Source organism: Nerophis ophidion, linkage group LG17, assembly GCF_033978795.1.
Source record: "Nerophis ophidion isolate RoL-2023_Sa linkage group LG17, RoL_Noph_v1.0, whole genome shotgun sequence".
Classification (NCBI taxonomy): Eukaryota; Metazoa; Chordata; class Actinopteri; order Syngnathiformes; family Syngnathidae; genus Nerophis; species Nerophis ophidion.
Genome location: NC_084627.1, coordinates 33,513,230 through 33,533,122, shown reverse-complemented (window position 1 = coordinate 33,533,122; position 19,893 = coordinate 33,513,230). Strand labels below are relative to the sequence as shown.

Here is a 19,893-nt window from a genome sequence, read left to right as displayed (position 1 = left end):
ATATATTTATATATATATATATATATATATATATATATATATATATATATATATATATATACAGTATGATATTTACCTCAGAAGGCTGCAAATAGAAAAGTGTGAATGCTATTTAGTGAAGTGAATGCTATTTATATAGCGCTTTTTCTCTAGTGACTCAAAGCGCTTTACATAGTGAAACCCAATATCTAACTTACATTTAAACCAGTGTGGGTGGCACTGGGAGCAGGTGGGTAAAGTGTCTTGCCCAAGGACACAACGGCAGTGACTAGGATGGCGGAAGCGGGAATCGAACCTGCAACCCTCAAGTTGCTGGCACGGCCGCTCTACCAACCGAGCTATACTGCCTTCTCAAATCTCAAATCTCAAATTTCATTAGTCAGAGGTACAAGTTTGGACACCCCTGGTCTAGAGGGATATATATCATCATCTCACATATTGCCAACATGTCCTGAAAATGCAAACAATGTGCTTCTTCTGCTATCTCCATCTTACTTACAAAAGTTGGACTGCATCAGTGATGGCTGGGCATTCTTGTGCAGGATCGTCAAAGTTCATGAGTTCAAAGTTCTGTCCTCACAGGAACATCCGATCCTTGCTGTGCGAGAAGCGCGTGTTGAGTTCCTGAGATTTCTTCAGCAGCCGCTGCTTCTGCGCTTCGTCAAAGCGGTTGACCTGCAGGTCGGTCTCCCGGTCGAACGCCCGCTTCTCCGCCGGCTGCTCCTCGCCTTCCTTTGCCTTCTCCTTCAGGTTCTTTGCATGCAAACTCAGCAAAGACTCCGAGCGTTTTGTATTATTATACTTGGACACCTTCTCTGCTGTTTCCAGATCCTTCGGAGACACTCGCGGGGGGCTGTCTTTCTTAGCATCGCCTTTTTTCTTTTTCTCACGCCGCTCCGTGGCTTTGCGCTCTCTATCCGCAGGCGTATCGGTCCAAATTGAGCGGTCGCCCTTCTCCGGCCCAGACTTCTTCTTGAAAGTGCGAGCCCCCAAACCGATGTGCTGCAGTTCTGGTGGGAGCTCCGTCATCCACGTGTCTCTGCTTGGCATCTCGGGAGTGTCAACTTTAGTCAGCTTGTCTCTCATCATTTGTGCCCTGCGTTCGATGTCCAGAGCCACAGTGTTTTCAACTGGCCCTTTGGCCGGCATGGGTCCGATGACAAAATCCTCCTCTTCCTCGCTGCTGGATGGATCCGCCTGGTAGCCTGGGGGCAAGGCAGGTCCTGGTACATCCTCTCCATCTTCATCCTGGTCATCATGGTCATCGTACGCAGCACGGCGGAAACCTGGCGGCAAAGCTGGTCCCAGCACAGGTGACCTGTCTGGTGAACTGGGTGTCTTGCTAAAACCTGGTGGTAAAGCCGGCCCAAAGAAGCCGATCGAGGCATTAAATTTGTATTTACATTTTATGTGATATGCCATTAATATTTTTAAATTATTATTATTATTAATATTTAAAACTCGATTTCGCATGTCACTATAAAGTTATACAAGCCTTGCTTGCTCAATATTCAATGCAAAACTTGTTTGGGTCCCTATTAAAAGGTTAATTTGTTCAACCTTGGCCCGTGGCTTTGTTCAGTTTTAAATTTTGGCCCACTCTGTATTTGAGTTTGACACCCCTGTATTAAGCAGTGGGCTTTCTAGCAATTGGGGAGGTTTTTGTCATGTTTGTCTTCAAAGAAAAAACATACTAAAACAAAATAATTATTTTCCCAGCATCTTTTTCCATTCTCAATCATTTTTTAAAAATGCTCCAGGGAGCCACGAGAGCGGCTCTTGGGCTCGAGAGCCGTGGGTTGCTGACCCCAACTTAGACAAACTTTATTGATCCACAAGGGATTTGGTTCCACACAGTAGCTCAGTTTCAAACAATGGAAAGGATAAGGATAGACAGGATAAGGCAGATATTAAGTAGACTAAGTAAAAATGTACCATAGTAGCAATATAAAATATAACATACATGTAATATTTACATATTATATATACAGTATATTATATATACTGTTATATTATAATACAATATTATATTATATTTTTATACATAATAGGTTGATTAGCAACACTAAATGGTCCCTAGTGTGTGAATGTGAGTGTGAATGTTGTCTATCTGTGTTGGCCCTGTGATGAGGTGGCGACTTGTCCAGGGTGTACCCCGCTTTCCTCCGAATGCAGCTGAGATAGGCTCCAGTGACCCCGAATGGGACAAGCGGTAGAAAAATGGATGGATGGATATTTTTATATAATATATACAATATATAACACATCCCAATTACCATGTACAATATTACAGCATAAACAAAAGTGAAGGCTCCTGTAATAGCCATTGTAAGCATTTCTGACAAGATTTTGTCGGACTTTCAGCCGTATAGGATGTATTTTGGGACCAAGAAGGGCTTTCGTTGATGGGGCCGTCTTGATTTTTGACTTTGTAACTTGAACGGTCATAGCTCGGATGTGACGTCATTCTCAGTTCCGTCATCCAACTTTCCGGTTAATAGCGAAAGCTAGCAAACTAAGGAGCATAAGCTTAGAAGTCAAAGATTAGATGCTAAATAACAAAAGCTAAGAAGAAAATAATGACTGTTAAGAAGTTAAATAGCCAATGCTAAGAAGCTCGTCAACCACAGTCAAACTCTGCCCCCAAGCTTTTTGGCAGAAATGCTCAGTCCTCGTCAAATAATTCAAGGAGGATCCATACGCCTTCGGAAGGGTTAACAAATATTTTGCAGCAAACTCCCAAATTGAGCAGTTGCATACTCAGTGGCCTAGTGGGTAAAGTGTCCGCCCTGCGATCGGCAGGTTGTGAGTTCATACCCCGGCCGAGTCATACAGAAGACTATAAAAATGGGACCCATTACCTCCCTGCTTGGCACTCAGCATCTAGTGTTGGAATTGGGGGGTTAAATCACCAAAAATCATTCCCGGGAGTGGTCATTGCTGCTGCTCACTGCCCCCCTCACCTCCCAGAGGCTGAACAGGGGGATGGGTCAAATGCAGAGGACCAATTTTACCACACCTAGTGTGTGTGTGAGTGACTATCATTGGTACTTTTAACTTTTTAACATTTTGTCATAATTGATATACCCAGCAGATTCGTGCCTTGGGCGGAACAGTATAGTATAGTACAGTGGTTCTCAAATGGGGGTACTTGAAGGTATGCCTAGGGGTACGTGAGATTTTTTTTAAAATATTCTAAAAATAGCAACAATTCAAAAATCCTTTATAGACTTATGTATTGAATAATACTTCAACAAAATATGAATGTAAGTTCATAAACTGTGAAAAGAAATGCAACAATGCAATATTCAGTGTTGACAGCTAGATTTTTTTTGTGAACATGTTCCATAAATATTGATGTTAAGGATTCATTTTTTTCTGAAGAAATGTTTAGAATTAAGTTGATGAATCCAGATGGATCTCTATTACAATCCCCAAAGAGGGCACTTTAAGTTGATGATTACTTCTATGTGTAGAAATCTTTATTTAGAATTGAATCACTTGTTTATGTTTCAACAAGTTTTTAGTTATTTTTATATCTTTCTTTCCAAATAGTTCAAGAAAGACCACTACAAATGAGCAATATTTTGCACTGTTATACAATTTAATAAATCATAAACTGATGACATAGTGCTGTATTTTACTTCTTCATCTCTTTTTTTCAACAAAATACTTTGCTCTGATTAGGGGGTACTTGAATTAAAAAAATGTTCACAGGGGGTACATCACTGAAAAAAGGTTGAGAACCACTGCTATAGTATACACTTGCACAGACACAATGGCTGACCTATGACCTCTGAATCTCACAGTCATCCACGCCACAACACTTTTGTACCACCTGCTAATTCAGGCTTTATAACATGAAAGTAGACAAACTTGGACAGAGCACATGATTCATGCATCCACACCCTCGTTCATGTCTTCATAGCACTCCGCTGTGGCTTTTTGACCATTTCCTGACATGAGTCATTACGCTTCCCTTCTTCTTTACAACTCATTAGTCAAGGAGCTAGAAATCTTCGGCCAAAGAAAATGAAAGCATTAACACTTTGCAATCCCACTCTGTAAATTAAAAGTGGTATACAACTGTGCTGTGGTTGCAAATGCTCCTCCTCGGAAAAAATACCCTTCATCATGGAGGAAGTGTTTTTCCCACTGACGTTTGCAGAACTCCTCAATGTCTTTAGTACGACCTGACGACTCACAGTTGTGTGTACTCTGGCTTCCTCCCACTTCCAAAGACATGCACCTGGGGATAGGTTGATTGGCAACACTAAATTGGCCCTAGTGTGTGAATGTGAGTGTGAATGTTGTCTGTCTCTGTTGGCCCTGCGATGAGGTGGCGACTTGTCCAGGGTGTACTCCGCTTTCCGCCCGATTGTAGCTGAGATAGGCTCCAGCACCCCCCGCAACCCCAAAAGGGAATCTTTGGGTGTCCCACGATTCGATTCAATATTGATTCTTGGGGTCACGATTCGATAATATATCGATGTTTTTGATTCGATTCAAATCTCAATTCAAAAACGATATTTTTCCAATTCAAAATGATTCTGTATTCATTCAATACATAGGATTTCAGCAGGATCTATCCCAGTCTGCTGACATGCAAGCAGAGTAGTAGATTTTTTTTTTAAAAAGCTTTTATAATTGTAAAGGACAATGTTTTATCAACTGATTGCAATAATGTAAATTTGTTTTAACTATTAAACGAACCAAAAATATGACTTATTTTATCTTTGTGAAAACATTGGACACAGTGTGTTGTCAAGCTTATGAGAAGCGATGCAAGTGTAAGCCACTGTGACACTATTTTTTTTTTTAAATTATTTTTATGAATGTCTAACGATAATGTCAATGAGGGTTTTATAATCACTGCTATGTTGAAATTAAAACTAATATTGATACTGTTGTTGATAATATTCATTTTTGTTTCACTACTTTTGGTTTGTTCTGTGTCGTGTTTGTGTCTCTTCTCAATTGCTCTGTTTATTGCAGTTCTGAGTGTTGCTGGGTCAGGTTTGGTTTTGGAATTGGATTGCGTTGTTTTGGTATTGCTGTGTAGTGGTTTGTTGGATTGATAAAAATAAAAAAATAAAAATGTTTTTAAAATGAGAATCGATTCTGAATCGCACAAAGTATTTAATTCGATTCGTATTTGAATCGATTTTTTCCCCACACCCCTAATATATATATATATATATATATATATATATATATATATATATATATATATATATATATATATATATACATATATATATATATAAATATATATATATATGTATATATATATATATATATATATATATATATAAAATCTAATAAAATACAATAACGGAAATTATCGGTATTGGTTTAAAAATTATCCAACCTGTTTTATTAAAAAGTAAAATTTATGACTTTTTAAAATGCGGCTGTGTAGACAGATGTAGGGAGGAGTACAGAGGAGCACTAATAAACCTTAAAAGGACTGCCTTGGCGTGCCGGCCCAGTCACATTATATCTACGACATTTCACACACACACAAGTGAATGCAAGGCATACTGGGCAACAGCTATACGGGTCACACTGAGGGTGGCCGTATAAACCACTCTAACTCTGTTACAAATATGCGCCACACTGTGAACCCACACCAAACAAGAATGACAAACACATTTTGGGAGAATATCCGCACCGTAACACAACATAAACACAACAGAACAAATACCCAGAAACCTTTTCAGCACTAACTCTTCCGGGAGCTACAATATACACCCCCACCACCCCCCACCTCAACCCTGCCCCACCCCCCTCCCAACCATGCCCACCTCAACCTCCTCATGCTCTCTCAGTGAGAGCATGTCCAAAATTCCAAGCTCCTGTTTTAAGGCATGTTAAAAAAAAATGATACACTTTGTGAATTCAATAATAATTATGGCAGTGCCATGTTGGCATTTTTTTCCATTGATTTATTTTGGAAAACCTTGTTACTTCGTTTAATTCATCCAGCGGGGCATCACAACAAAATTAGGCATAATAATGTGTTGATTCCACGACTGTATAAATCGGTATCGGTTGATATCGGTATCGGTAATTAAGAGTTGGACAATGTCGGAATATCGGATATCAGCAAAAAAGCCATTATCGGACATCTCTTTTATATATATATATATATGTATATATATATATATGTATATATATATGGAACTGGTGTTAGTGCATCTGCCTCACAATACGAAGGTCCTGAGTAGTCCTGGGTTCAATCCCGGGCCCGGGATCTTTCTGCGTGGAGTTTGCATGTTCTCCCCGTGACTGCGTGGGTTCCCTCCGGGTACTCCGGTTTCCTCCCACTTCCAAAGATATGCACCTGGGGATAGGTTGATTGGCAACACTAAATTGGCCCTAGTGTTCTCCGCCTTCTGCCCGAATGCAGCTGAGGTCGGCTCTAGCGACCCCCCGCGACCCCAAAACGGACAAGCAGTAGAAAATCTAGCTATATATATATATATATATATATATATATATATATATATATATATATATATATATATATATATATATATATATATATATATATATACAGCCCGACCCCGGCCCCCAAGCATACTTGCCAACCCTCCCAGATTTTCCGGGAGACTCCCGAAATTCAGCACCTCTCTGGAAAACCTCCCGGAACAAATTTTCTCCCGAAAAGCTCCCGAAATTCAGGCGGAGCTGGAGGCCACGCCCCCTCCAGCTCCATGCGGACATGAGTGAGGACAGCCTGTTTTCACGTCCGCTTTCCCACAATATAAATAGCGTGTCTGCCCAATGAAATTATAACTGTAGAATGATCGAGGGCGAGTTCTTCGTGTCTTATGTGGGTTTATTGTTAGGCAGTTTCATTACCGTCCTCCCAGCGCTGTAACAATACACAACAACAGCAGTCATGTTTTCTTCTACCGTAAAGCAGTTCGTCTGCTGTAAACAGCAATGTTGTGACACTCTTAAACAGGACAATACTGCCATCTACTGTACATGCACCACAACACCTCCAGGCCACTTCAACCTTAATACCGTCCTCCATTCAGATCTCACCGGATTGTAAATAACCTAATGTAAATAATCAAATTTATCTTTAATGTATATACTTTTCTTATGCTATCTGAACTCACTATGTTCTCTGCTCGCTGTACATATCCTACTAAGTAAGACCTACACTGTTTCAATGTCCATTTCTTGCAATTGTTGATGACTGAAGTACTGATATCAACCAAAGCTCCTCATTCCACCCCCCTGATTGTAAATAATGTAAATAATTCGATGTATATACTATGATGATTAACTTGTGTGATGACTGTATTATGCTGATAGTATATATTTGTACCATGAATTGATTAACGTGGACCCCGACTTAAACAGTTGAAAGACTTATTCGGGTGTTACCATTTAGTGGTCAATTGTACGGAATATGTACTGTACTGTGCAATCTACTAATAAAAGTTTCAATCAATCAATCAATCATGCATATGTGACAATAACATTTACGGCTTTTATAGAGTGCAGTGCACAACTGCACACACAACAGCTGTAAATATACTCCTCCCCTCTTAACCACGCCCCGCCCCCAACCACGCCTCCCACACCCCACCTCCGAAATTGGAGGTCTCAAAGTTGGCAAGTATGCCCCCGAGTCAAAATGTTCGGGGACCACTGACTTCCCCTATCTCGTCCACACGTACGCGCAGGGGGCACATGCATGCATACAAAAACAGTCAAAGGTAAGCAACTACCATTTTGCAGTTATGTTGTTGTTATGATAGAATATATATTCAATGGTAGCTATGACTAACTATCCAAATCGCTATCATTAGCGATTTGGATATCCAATTTGGATTACCCAATGTTAACGCGCGTGCACGTGTTAAGTACGTACCTAATTACGTCCTTACGTTCTAGAAGCCTTAAGAGGGCGGGATATACATTTGAAATACATTGGAAATTCAGTGCCAACATCTGTGTAAATGTTTTAAAAAGCCCTTTTAAGTGATGTTGTGGCAAATGCAAGAAACAGAACGTTGTCTCTTCAAGGTCTTTATTGTAGACTGCCAACATGAGAAAATCTGACAAACACAACACAACATGCAATATTTAAAGTGTCTCCCAGTAGAACAAACCACACCCCTTCTGCTGGGTGTGAGAATGGTCCTAGTGCCCGCCACACAGCCCCCCCCCCGAACACCCAGACAGCAAGTTATGGGGAAAACATTACCGGGGGCCTCACTTGTCTGCCGCAACGGGTAAAATGTCTATCCCGCGGGGGAGCGGGTGTACCCTGTGGGGAAGAACAAATAACAGGGCCCGGTGGAGGCGAAGGACAATCAACCCTAACAGGATTTGGAGGGCGACCTCGGCGGGGGACTTGGCCCGGCAGTACTTCTTCACCCGCAACACAATGCGCCGGTTTAAGCCTGTCTATGGAAACGCATTCCCTGCGCCCGCCCATATCCAGCACAAAGGTTTTAGGACCGTGTTCCAGCACCCTAAATGGGCCATCGTAAGGGGGTTGGAGGGGCGAACGGTGGGCGTCGTGACGAACAAAAACAAAACGGGCATTTTTAAGCTCCAATGGCACAAAAGATTTAGGGAAACAGTGGTGGACTGGGCCAGGAGCCAAGGAGTCCCTCGGCCAAAAGGGAAACGATCGCGGGGCACCACCCTCAGGTAAAAATTCACCCGGAACACGGAGTGGTTGACCAAACACCAATTCAGCGGGGGCCGCAGCGAGATCCTCTTTAGGGGCCGAGCGCAACCCGAGCATAACCCAAGGTAAACGGTCAAGCCAATTGCTATACACGAGCGCCGCACGCAGAGCCGCCTTAAGCGACCGGTGAAAACGTTCACATAAACCGTTAGCTTGGGGATGGTAGGCTGTAGTACGGTGCACCTGTACACCCAATGACTGCGCCAACGGTGACCAAAGCTCCGACACGAATTGGGATCCCCTGTCCGAGGTGATATCGGATGGCGTGCCAAAACGTGCAACCCAGGCCGACAGAAACGCACGGGCAACGTCTACAGAGGCAGTGGAGGAAAGAGGAACCGCTTCAGGCCATCTGGTGGTGCGATCTACCATCGTTAGCAAGTGTGTATAACCCTGCGACGGAGGGAGGGGGCCAACTAAGTCCACATGCACGTGGTCAAACCGCCTGACCGGAATCGTAAATGGTTCGAGGGGCGCCTTAGTGTGCCGGTGGACCTTGGCACGCTGACATGCCACGCATGCGGCAGCCCACTGCCTAACATCCTTCCTAAGGCCAGCCCAAACAAACTTGGCACCAACTAACTTGACGGAAGCCCGAACGCCAGGGTGCGACAGGGAGTGTATTGCGTCAAAAACCCGGCGGCGCCAGTCTACCGGGACGACAGGTCGCGGGCGGCCAGTGGACACATCACAAAGGAGGGCGGGACCGCCATCCTGCACCACCACCTCCTTGAGCACAAGTGCTGTACCTTCAGCTTTGAGTGCGCGGATGCCGGGGTCGTCAGGCTGGTCAGCAGCCATTCCCGAAAAATCTAAAACGAGCTGCACGGGGCACACGAGTACGCGTGAGAGACAGTCAGCCACAGGGTTGGCCTTACCGGCCACATGCTGAATGTCCGTAGTGAACTCCGAGATGGACGACAAGTGACGCTGCTGACGGGCTGACCAAGGCTCCGTGACCTTTGACATGGCAAACGTCAGGGGTTTGTGATCAACAAAAGCCGTAAAAGATCGACCCTCCAACAGAAAACGAAAATGGCGTGTCGCGAGATACAGTGCTAACAATTCTCGATCAAATACGCTCTACTTACGCTCATTATCTCGCAGTTTGCGACTGAAGAACGCAAGAGGCTGCCACACATTCGCCACCCGCTGCTCAACCACAGCACCCACGGCGACATCAGACGCATCCGTCGTCAAGGCCACGGGCGCCGTTGAAACAGGGTGGGCAAGAAGAGTAGCCCCTGCGAGTGCGGTTTTAGCCCTCTGAAAAGCTTGGACCCGCTGAGGAGTCCATTCGAGGGAATCGCTAGCCTTTTTATTACGAAGGGCACCATAAAGAGGCTGCAGGAGGTGGGCAGCGCGCGGAAGGAACCGATTATAAAAATTAATCATGCCCAAAAACTCCTGTAGAGCTTTGACAGTGGAGGGACGAGGAAAATCCGCCACTGCCTGCACCTTCGAAGGCAAAGGAATGGCACCCTGCGACGAAATACGGTGACCTAAAAAATCAATCTCCGACAGCCCAAACTGACATTTAGAAGGATTGACAATCAGGCCGTGCTCGTCAAGACGTTTGAACACTTGTGTTAGATGTGACTGGTGCTCTTCAGCTGAAGGACTCGCCACCAAAATGTCGTCAAGATAAACAAATACAAAATTGAGACCGCGCAACACTGAGTCCATTAATCTTTGAAATGTTTGTGCTGCCCCCTTCAGGCCAAAAGGCATACGCAGGAACTCAAAAAGTCCAAACGGGGTTATTACTGCAGTTTTGGGCACGTCCTCGGCTCGCACCGGAACCCGGTGATAACCGCGAACTAGGTCTACCTTTGAAAAAAAATGGCGGCACCAGCCAGGCGCGCCGTAAAGTCCTGGATGTGCGGAATAGGGTAGCGGTCGTGCGTTGTGATGTTGTTAAGGCGGCGAAAATCCCCACAAGGACGCCAGGAACCGTCTGACTTAGGCACCATGTGAAAGGGCGAAGCCCAAGGGCTATTAGAACGTCTAACGATGCCTAAACGCTCCATAGTAGCAAACTCCTCTTTAGCGATGGTCGATTTAGCTGCGTCAAGACGGCGCGCGCGCGCAAAAACTGGCGGGCCTACCGTGGGAATAAAATGTTCGACGCCGTGTTTAGTGTCCGCGGTGGAAAAAGCGGGAGTGGTTAATGACGGAAAATCCGCCAGCAAACGCTGAAAAACGTCACCAGATACCGAATAATTAGCGTGTGTAAACGGTCCAAGTCCCCCTGCCTTACATGTAAAAGATGAAAAAGACACAGCATCAATCAATCGGTGGTTAGCAATATCAACAAGCAGTCCATTAGCACACAGAAAATCCGCGCCAATAATGGGGACCGTGATGGCGGCGATGATAAAATTCCACTGGAAATTGCGTCCATTGAAGCACACAGTCACCAACCTGGAACCGAAAGTGTCGATTGATGAGCCGTTGGCGGCACTCAGCAGCGGCCCGCAGCCACCTGTCGCCTTGTCCGTGTCTGTGGCGGGTAGCAGGCTGACTTGCGAACCGGAGTCCACCAGGAAACGTCTCCTTGACGACGAGTCAGCGATGAAAAGCCTCTCACATGCTTCGCCAGCGCCCACAGCCGCCACTGAACGCTGGCGATGGAGTTTTCCCGTGGCCGTGAAGGAACAAGGAGGGACACACCGTCGGGCTTTGGCGCCAAAACGTTGATGGAAGAAGCACTGGCTTGCTTCGCGCCTTTCCTGGGTAGCGACTCCCGCCGCTATTGCTGAGTCCGCGTTCTCCGTCGTCTGCAGCGGGGGCGCTTCCACGCTCTGCACGGCAAACCGTCTGGAAGCCACCAGCACCCGGTCAGCTTCTTCAGCCAAGCCCCGGTAATCGCGGGAGGCCAGGGAAGTGGAGTTAGCAAGCACCGCACGGGCCGCAGGTGGAAACTGCCGCAAGAAAAGATGCGGGAAAATGAACCCGCCTTCCTCGGAGCCCAGCAGCGACAGCATACTGTCCATTAAATCCACGGCGGTGCCATCGCCCAGACTCGGCAGGGAAAGAAGTCTATCTGCCCTCTCAGAGTCAGACAGTGTGAACCTCCGAAGCAGGAAGTTCTTGAGGGCGGGGTACTTGTCGCTCCGTGGAGGGTTTCGCAAAATCTGCATCGCGCGGCAAGTGGTTGCCTGGTCGAGTGATGTCACAACCAAGTGATACCGGGAGTCGTCGCCGGTTATCCCTCGCAGGTTGAAGAGAGACTCGACGTGTTGAAACCATGAGGCCGGGTCGCTCTGCCAGAACTCCGGAAGCACGCAGGTAGATGGAGCCACAGGTTGCTGGAGATGGGGCGACATGGCCGATGAAGACACCTCTTCTGCGCGAAACATTGTCGGGGTCACCAATGTGGCAAATGCAAGAAACAGAACGTTGTCTCTTCAAGGTCTTTATTGTAGACTGCCAACATGAGAAAATCTGACAAACACAACACAACATGCAATATTTAAAGTGTCTCCCAGTAGAACAAACCACACCCCTTCTGCTGGGTGTGAGAATGGTCCTAGTGCCCGCCACAATGTTTTCTTTTCATGCCATCTGGTCATTTTTCCTTAGATACTTTTCCCTGTGGACCAGACGGCATGACAGTTAAAACTTTAAACCAGAACATCCTGCTAACATGGGAAGACAAACCATCTTGCAAGCCACTAAATGATGAGCTGACGTATGAGCTGGAGGTGTTCATTGCAGACAAGCAGATACATCGTGTAAGTTTGAAATGCTGACATTGTTCAACACCCTGCAATGTATTTGTTGACTAAATTATTTTTCTTTGATGTTTAGGAAGAGGTGACCGTTTCACCAGATCAGATTGGATCTACTCATTACTGGAACTGGACATCCCATTTGGCACTGGAATGCGCCACACACACACTACGGCTCAGTTCTCGATATAAAAACCAGAGCAGCCAATGGAAACAAGAGCACACTATTCCTGGTTGGTATTACTTCCATAAACAAATTCACTGTTTTATCTCCATGAGCGGTGTCATGGTATACAAGGGGCTTTTGTAATGTTTGTGTTAAGGTCTTGGTCCAGTGGGGGTGACCCCAGGATGCAGAGAGGGGAGACAAGGCTGAATTCCCCAAAATTAAAAAATGAAATTAGACAAAAAGGGATAGATAACTAAGGGCGATGGGGCAGAAACGCACACCATGAAACCTGGACAAAATAGGTTCCTCAATGGTTGGAAGGAGAAAGGGCCAGGGCACACTGAGCAGGGCAAGAATCCAACAAAATAAATCATTTTACCTCATGGGGACTAGGAAATAAACATACAAGATGTTAGGGAATTCAGGACAAAGTAGCGAAAACATACCAGGTCTGGTAAAGCAGGTGCATGCACGAGAGGAGTTCTGGAAACAATAACCGGCAAGGCTAAGCTGACAGTGACGAGCCTAAATACTGTTATGCTAGTTGGGAGCAGGTGTGCCTCAAGGTCCGCCCTTCACCGAAGACAAATCACTAAATAAACAGGTGCAGACAAAAAGGAGAAGGCAGGAAAACACTAAAAACACAACCGTTTGTAGATGTTTTTCTTCCATATAAATATAAATAAATTAAACAATCAAAAAAAGGTAATAAAAATGTATATAACATTGATATAGCCATGAAAGTTCAATAATAAAGATGGTTGTATAAATTTAAGAATGTTTAAGACTACCTACACCCCATATCAAAAATGCAAAATGGTTCGTTCCACCTTGTTACTCCTCTCCTGAACTGCCACCTTATCGTGGTAGAGGAGTCTGAGTGTGCCAATGAGGACATTCAACTACAGGGCATTCTACTACATAATGAAGAGGGCCGCAGTTTCAAGGCCCCAAGGGCTCAGGGGCCCGACGTAGAAAAGTGGATGTTTGGTCAGAAAGTGCCTCCGCAGGTTATATTTCTTTGACACTCCATCCATCCATCCATCCATCATCTTCCGCTTATCCGAGCTCGGGTCGCGGGGGCAGCAGCCTAAGCAGGGAAGCCCAGACTTCCCTCTCCCCAGCCACTTCGTCTAGCTCTTCCCGGGGGATCCCGAGGCGTTACCAGGCCAAAAGGGAGAAAAAGTCTTCCCAACGTGTCCTGGGTCTTCCCAGGTTGGACGTGCCCTAAACACCTCCCTAGGGAGGCGTTCGGGTGGCATCCTGACCAGATGCCCGAGCCACCTCATCTGGCTCCTCTCGATGTGGAGGAGCAGCGGCTTTACTTTAAATTCCTCCCGGACGGCAGAGGTTCTCACCCTATCTCTAAGGGAGAGCCCCGCCACCCGGCGGAGGAAACTCATTTCGGCCGCTTGTACCCGTGATCTTATCCTTTCGGTCATGACCCAAAGCTCATGACCATAGGTGAAGATGGGAACGTAGATCGACCGGTAAATTGAGAGCTTTGCCTTCCGGCTCAGCTCCTTCTTCACCACAACGGATCGATACAACGTCCGCATTACTGAATACGCCGCACCGATCCGCCTGTCGATCTCACGATCCACTCTTCCCCCACTCGTGAACAAGACTCCTAGGTACTTGAACTCCTCCACTTGGGTCAGGGTCTTCTCCCCTACCCGGAGATGGCACTCCACCCTTTTACAGGCGAGAACCATGCACTCGGACTTGGAGGTGCTGATTCTCATTCCGGTCGCTTCACACTCGGCTGCGAACCGATCCAGTGAGAGCTGAAGATCCCGGCCTGATGAAACCATCAGGGCCACATCATCTGCAAAAAGCAGAGACCTAATCCCGCGGCCACCAAACTGGAACCCCTCAACGCCTTGACAATGGCTAGAAATTCTGTCCATGAAAGTTATGAACAGAATCGGTGACAAAGGACAGCCTTGGCGGAGTCCAACCCCCACTGAAAACGTGTCGGACTTACTGCCAGCAATGCGGACCAAGCTCTGACACTGATCATACCGGGAGCGGACCGCCACAATAAGACAGTCCGGTACCCCATACTCTCTGAGCACTCCCCACAGGATTTCCCAAGGAACACGGTCGAATGCCTTTTCCAAGTCCACAAAGTACATGTAAACTGGTTGGGCAAACTCCCGTGCACCCTCAAGAACCCTGCCGAGAGTATAGAGCTGGTCCACAGTTCCACGGCTAGGACGAAAACCACACTGTTCGTCCTGAATCCGAGGTTCAACTATCCGGCGTAGCCTCCTCTCCAGTACACCTGAATAAACCTTACCGGGAAGGCTGAGGAGTGTGATCCCACGATAGTTGGAACACACCCTCCGGTCCCCCTTCTTAAAGAGAGGGACCACCACCCGGGTCTGCCAATCCAGAGGTACCGCCCCCGAAGTTGGCGCGATGCTGCAGAGTCTTGTCAACCAAGACAGCCCCTCAGCATCCAGAGCTTTAAGGAACTCCGCGCGGATCTCATCTACCCCCGGGGCTTTGCCGCCGAGGAGCTTTTTAACTACCTCATCAACCTCAGCAACCTCAGCCCCAGAAATAGGAGAGCCCACCACTGATTCCCAAGCCACCGCTTCTTCAAAGGAAGACGTGTTGGTGGGATTGAGGAGATCTTCGATGTATTCCCTCCACCGATTCACAACATCCGCAGTCGAAGTCAGCAGAACACCATCCGCATCATACACGGTGTTGATAGTGCACTGCTTCCCCTTCCTGAGGCGGCGTATGGCGGCCCAGAATCGCTTCGAAGCCGTCAGGAGGTCGTTTTCTATGGCTTCCCCGAACTCTTCCCATGTCCGAGTTTTTACCCCCGCGACCGCTAAAGCTGCACACCGCTTGGCCCGTCGGTACCCGTCCACTGCCTCCGGAGTCCTATGAGCCAAAAGAACCCGATAGGACTCCTTCTTCAGCTTGACGGCATCCCTCACTGCTGGTGTCCACAACGTGTTCTGGGATTACCGCCACGACAGGCACCACACAACCTTGCGGCCACAGCTCCAATCAGCCGCCTCGACAATAGAGGTTCGGAACATGGTCCACTCCAACTCAATGTCCAGCACCTCCCTCGTGACATGTTCAAAGTTCTTCCGGAGGTGGGAATTGAAACTCTCTCTGACAGGAGACTCTGCCAGACGTTCCCAGCAAACCCTCACAATGCGCTTGGGCCTGCCAGTTCTGTCCGGCATCTTCCCCCACCATCGCAGCCAACTCACCCCCAGGTGGTGATCGGTAGAAAGCTCCGCCCCTCTCTTCACCCGAGTGTCCAAAACTTGAGGCCGCAAATCCGATGACACAACTACAAAGTCGATCATGGAACTGCGGCCTAGGGTGTCCTGGTGCCAAGTGCACATATGGACACCCTTATGTTTGAACATGGTGTTTGTTATGGACAATCCGTGACGAGCACAAAAGTCCAATAACAAAGGTCCGCCCCTTTTGTTATTGGACACTGTGTTCTTTGACACTGTGTTTACTTAACTGCAAAGTAATCACATCGGTTTTCGCACCAAAACAAATGTAAAACAAAAAACTACTTGGTTTTAGCTTTGATCAAATTTAGAAAGAAAGAAACTGAAAACTGCAAGCAGATTAGCGTGGTATCTCGAGATGCGAGTTTCATTGGTTCTGTGATGCAGCTCGTAGTTGCAATTACTTGTATTGCGAAACAGCATTGACCATTGAAATCAACTGAAATCAGTTAAATCCATGCTTGGTCCAAAATAGCACGATTAAACATGTAACATGCGTTTAAAAAAAACAAAACATTTTTTATATAAAAACATTGGATGAAAAAACACAATACATTGTAGTACAAACAACTACTGAAGTTTATATAATATATTACTTTACAGAATTTCCCTTAGAGAGTAGACTTCTACAGTATCTTTTCCCAGCTGTTTCTCCATCAAACACACCATCAGCAGCTTCTCCATATTTTCATGGATAAATGTCTGCCGTTTAAATATTCTTTCAACGTTCTTGGCTGGCGTTATCGATTCATCCTGCGTTAGTATGGTATGGATTAGCAGTGCTATGCTCGAACTGATTCTCCAAGAAGGCTACATGCTAGGTTATGTTCTTAATGATTTTGTTCTTAAATTCAATGAATATAATTCACTTTTTCCCAGCACTGTCCTTTACACTCACTTTCTTCCTCACCATGCTTGGAAAATACCTAGTTATGTCCATCCTTAGCTATAAGCTAATGCTAGTTATTACCTATTGCTAGCTATAAGCTAATGTAAACTATTACATATTGCTAGCGGGTTAGACCCTGTTACATACGACAGGGATGGAAGGAGACGACACCACGAGGAAAATCAGGTTACCAGTTTTATTGTAACCTTTGATGAATGTGTGGGAGGTGTATGCTACTCTAAGTGTTTGGTGCAGGACTATGTGTAAGATTAACCATGTGAATATTACCAAGAGATGTTGTAAGTGCATGTTGGATGAATCTTTCAGCAGTCCAGGAGGGCGAGGCAAAGAGGGGGTCCGTTGGCAGGCAGGTGGTCGGGGGCAGGAGAGAAGCGACGAGGTTCATGTCCAAGCAGGGTTCGAGGATCGAAGAAGGCAGTCCAAGAACCGGAGGGAGGTTGAGGTACAGAGCTCGAGCACACGGAACCGGATGGATACTGCGGAAAGAACAAGTGACATGAGACGAGGGAACAAGGAGGACGAGAAGAGAGCGAGTACACTGGAGGGAAGCCAGAGACGTAATGCAAAGTAAAGTAAAACCATCTTGCCTGACTGCTTTTGATCTTGCGAGCAGTACGTATGGCGAAAGGGTTGCTGTGATCCGTCAGGATCTGGAACTGGTGCTTTGCTCCTTCTAACCAGTGTCTCTATTCCGATAGCGCCTCATGGAAAGCCAACAGTTCTATTACCAGCATCGTTCCGCTGGGGATAGTCACCGGGAGGAAAATGCACAAGAGTGAAGCAGATTGTCAATTTTGGAATGTTGAGAGCGGATGGATATTATCCCCGAATCCGAAACGTCCACCTCAACCAAAAGAAGTCAGTCCCAGTCAGGAGGGACGAGGACTGACGCAGAAACAAAACTAGTGTTGAGTCACCTGAAGGCTCTGTTGGCCTCGGAAGACCACACAGAGTTCATCTTGGACGAAGTGAGAGTGTTGAGAGGTGCGGCAATCCGACTGAAGTTGCGAATGAATCTCCGGTAGAAGACAGCTAATCCCAGGAACCTCCTGAGTTCTGTCCTGGACATGGGTTGTGGCCAGTCCACCACAACCTTAAGTTTCTCGGGATCGGCCCTTACGTGCCCCCTCTTGATGATGAAACCAAAAAAATTGACAGATGATGCGTGAAAACGACATTTCTCAGCTTTAACAAAAAGTCGGTTCTCAAGGAGTCGTTGAAAGACAAGGCGGGTGTGCTGCTTGTGTTCCTGCGGTTTGCGAGAAAATATGAGGATGTTATCCAGGTAGACTAAGACAAACTGATCCAGCATGTTGCGCAGGATGTCGTTGACCAAAGTCTGAAAGATGGCAGGAGCCTTGGTCAGGCCCGAGGGCATGACCTTTTACTCGTAGTGTCCAAAGTGAGTATTAAAGGCAGTTTTCCAACCATCACCCTTCTTGATCCGGACCAGGTGGTAAGCGTTACGGAGGTCCTGCTTGGTAAAAACGGTGGCGGGGGCCAAGGGGTTCGAAAGAGGTGTTAAGCAGGGTTAGAGGATATTTGTTCTTGATGGTTATGTTATTGAGATGGCGATAGTCAATACAAGGCCTCAATGACCCGTCCTTCTTGGTCACAAAAGATAATCCAGCCGCCACTGAAGATCTTGAAGGGGTGATGATTCCAGATGCCAGAGATTCCGTAATGTAATTCTTCATGGCTTCCTTCTCAGGAGGGCACAGGTTGTACAGGCGGAAGGCAGGGTGGCGTCGGGAAGCAGCTCGATAGCGCAGTCATACGGTCTATGAGGTGAAAGGGACTGAGCGCGTTCCTTGCTAAAGACCTCCACGGCGGAGTAGATGCCAGATCAGCCTGATGGTCACTGGTTCTGGAAAGTCTCCTAGAAGGTGAGGCTGCCTTGAGGCAATTTGCGTGGCTGAGGGTGCTCCACGCCATGATCTTGCCAGAAGTCCAGGAGACATGCCGGTCGTGCTGCTTCAGCCACTATCTTCCCAGAACCACCGGGGCCACGGGGTCTTTCAGCACCCAAAAGCAAATAGTCTCTACATGGTTCCCTGACAGGGTCAGTAGCAGGGGCTTAATGCGATGTCTGATGGGACCCAACAGACGCCCATCCAGGGCTTGGGCATGAAGGTCCTTGTCCATGGACACCAAGGGTTCCCGTTCTGTTTGGCAAACCCAAAGTCCGTCAGACTCCCGTCAGCCCCGGAGATCAGATAACTGTTATGTACGACAAGGGTGGAAGGAGACGACACTACGAGGAAGATCAGGTTGTAACCTTTGATGAATGTGTGGGAGGTGTCTGCTATTCTAAGTGTTTGGTGAAGGACTATGTGTAAGATTAACCATGTGAATATTACCAAGAGATGTTGTGTGTGTCGGATGAATCTTTCAGCAGTCCAGAAGAGCGAGGCAAAGAGGGGGTCCGTAGGCAGGCAGGTGGTCGGGGGCAGGACAGAAGTGACAAGGTCCGTGTCCAAGCGGGGTTCGAGGATTGAATAAGGTAGTCCAATGTCCGGAGGGAGGTCGAGGTACACAGCTCGAGCACACGGAACAGGATGGATACTGCGGAAAGAACAAGGGACATGAGACAAGGGAACAAGGAGGACAAAAAGAGAGCGAGTACACAGGAGGGAAGCCAGAGACGTATGCTTACTGCAAGGAGTTAACGACGTTCCGGCGTAGGCTCCAAGGGTCCACTGGTGTTTATTCTGCAGTCTTGATTACTCCCAAGTGAGCTGCTTGCTGATAGTCTGCAGCTTCGTTGCTGCGTGGGTGTGAAGCGCCTGGCGCGTGCAGGGGTGTGTCCTGGCATACTGCCAGCCTGAGGGCTGGAGGAACTTGCTGCGCCGTGACAGACCGGTTGTTTTGGTTGGATCCTACTAGATTTTTTATTTAGCAGTTGGGAGGCTCGTAACCAATTTTTTTGCTCGCAACCTAAAGCATAACAATTAGCCGAGAGACAGCTGGTATACCAAAAAAACCTCATAAGCTGGGGCACTCGTATCCCAAGGTACCACTATATTTTATGCAGTATTTATAGTTCCAGCTTGGAGTGTCTCGATCCGATGCTGATATTG

The 19,893-nt window shown here is 46.7% G+C and overlaps 2 protein-coding genes across 3 annotated transcripts in view; one reads left to right on the top strand and one right to left on the bottom strand.

Annotated features, from left to right (window-relative positions):
- Positions 1–19,893, top strand: part of LOC133536330 (oncostatin-M-specific receptor subunit beta-like) — a 106,119-nt gene that overhangs the window by 12,515 nt on the left and 73,711 nt on the right. For both annotated transcript variants that reach the window (XM_061876770.1, XM_061876769.1), the window contains exons 2-3: positions 12,308–12,459; positions 12,536–12,689. In XM_061876770.1, coding sequence (XP_061732754.1) covers positions 12,308–12,459; positions 12,536–12,689 — 306 coding nt within the window. The remainder of the gene's footprint in view (positions 1–12,307; positions 12,460–12,535; positions 12,690–19,893) is intronic.
- LOC133536633 (GPALPP motifs-containing protein 1-like) lies at positions 96–1,389 on the bottom strand (the record flags this gene model as incomplete). The annotated part of the gene is made up of 1 exon (XM_061877253.1): positions 96–1,389. A coding segment is annotated over one exon (813 nt), but the record flags the coding sequence as incomplete, so codon positions are not given.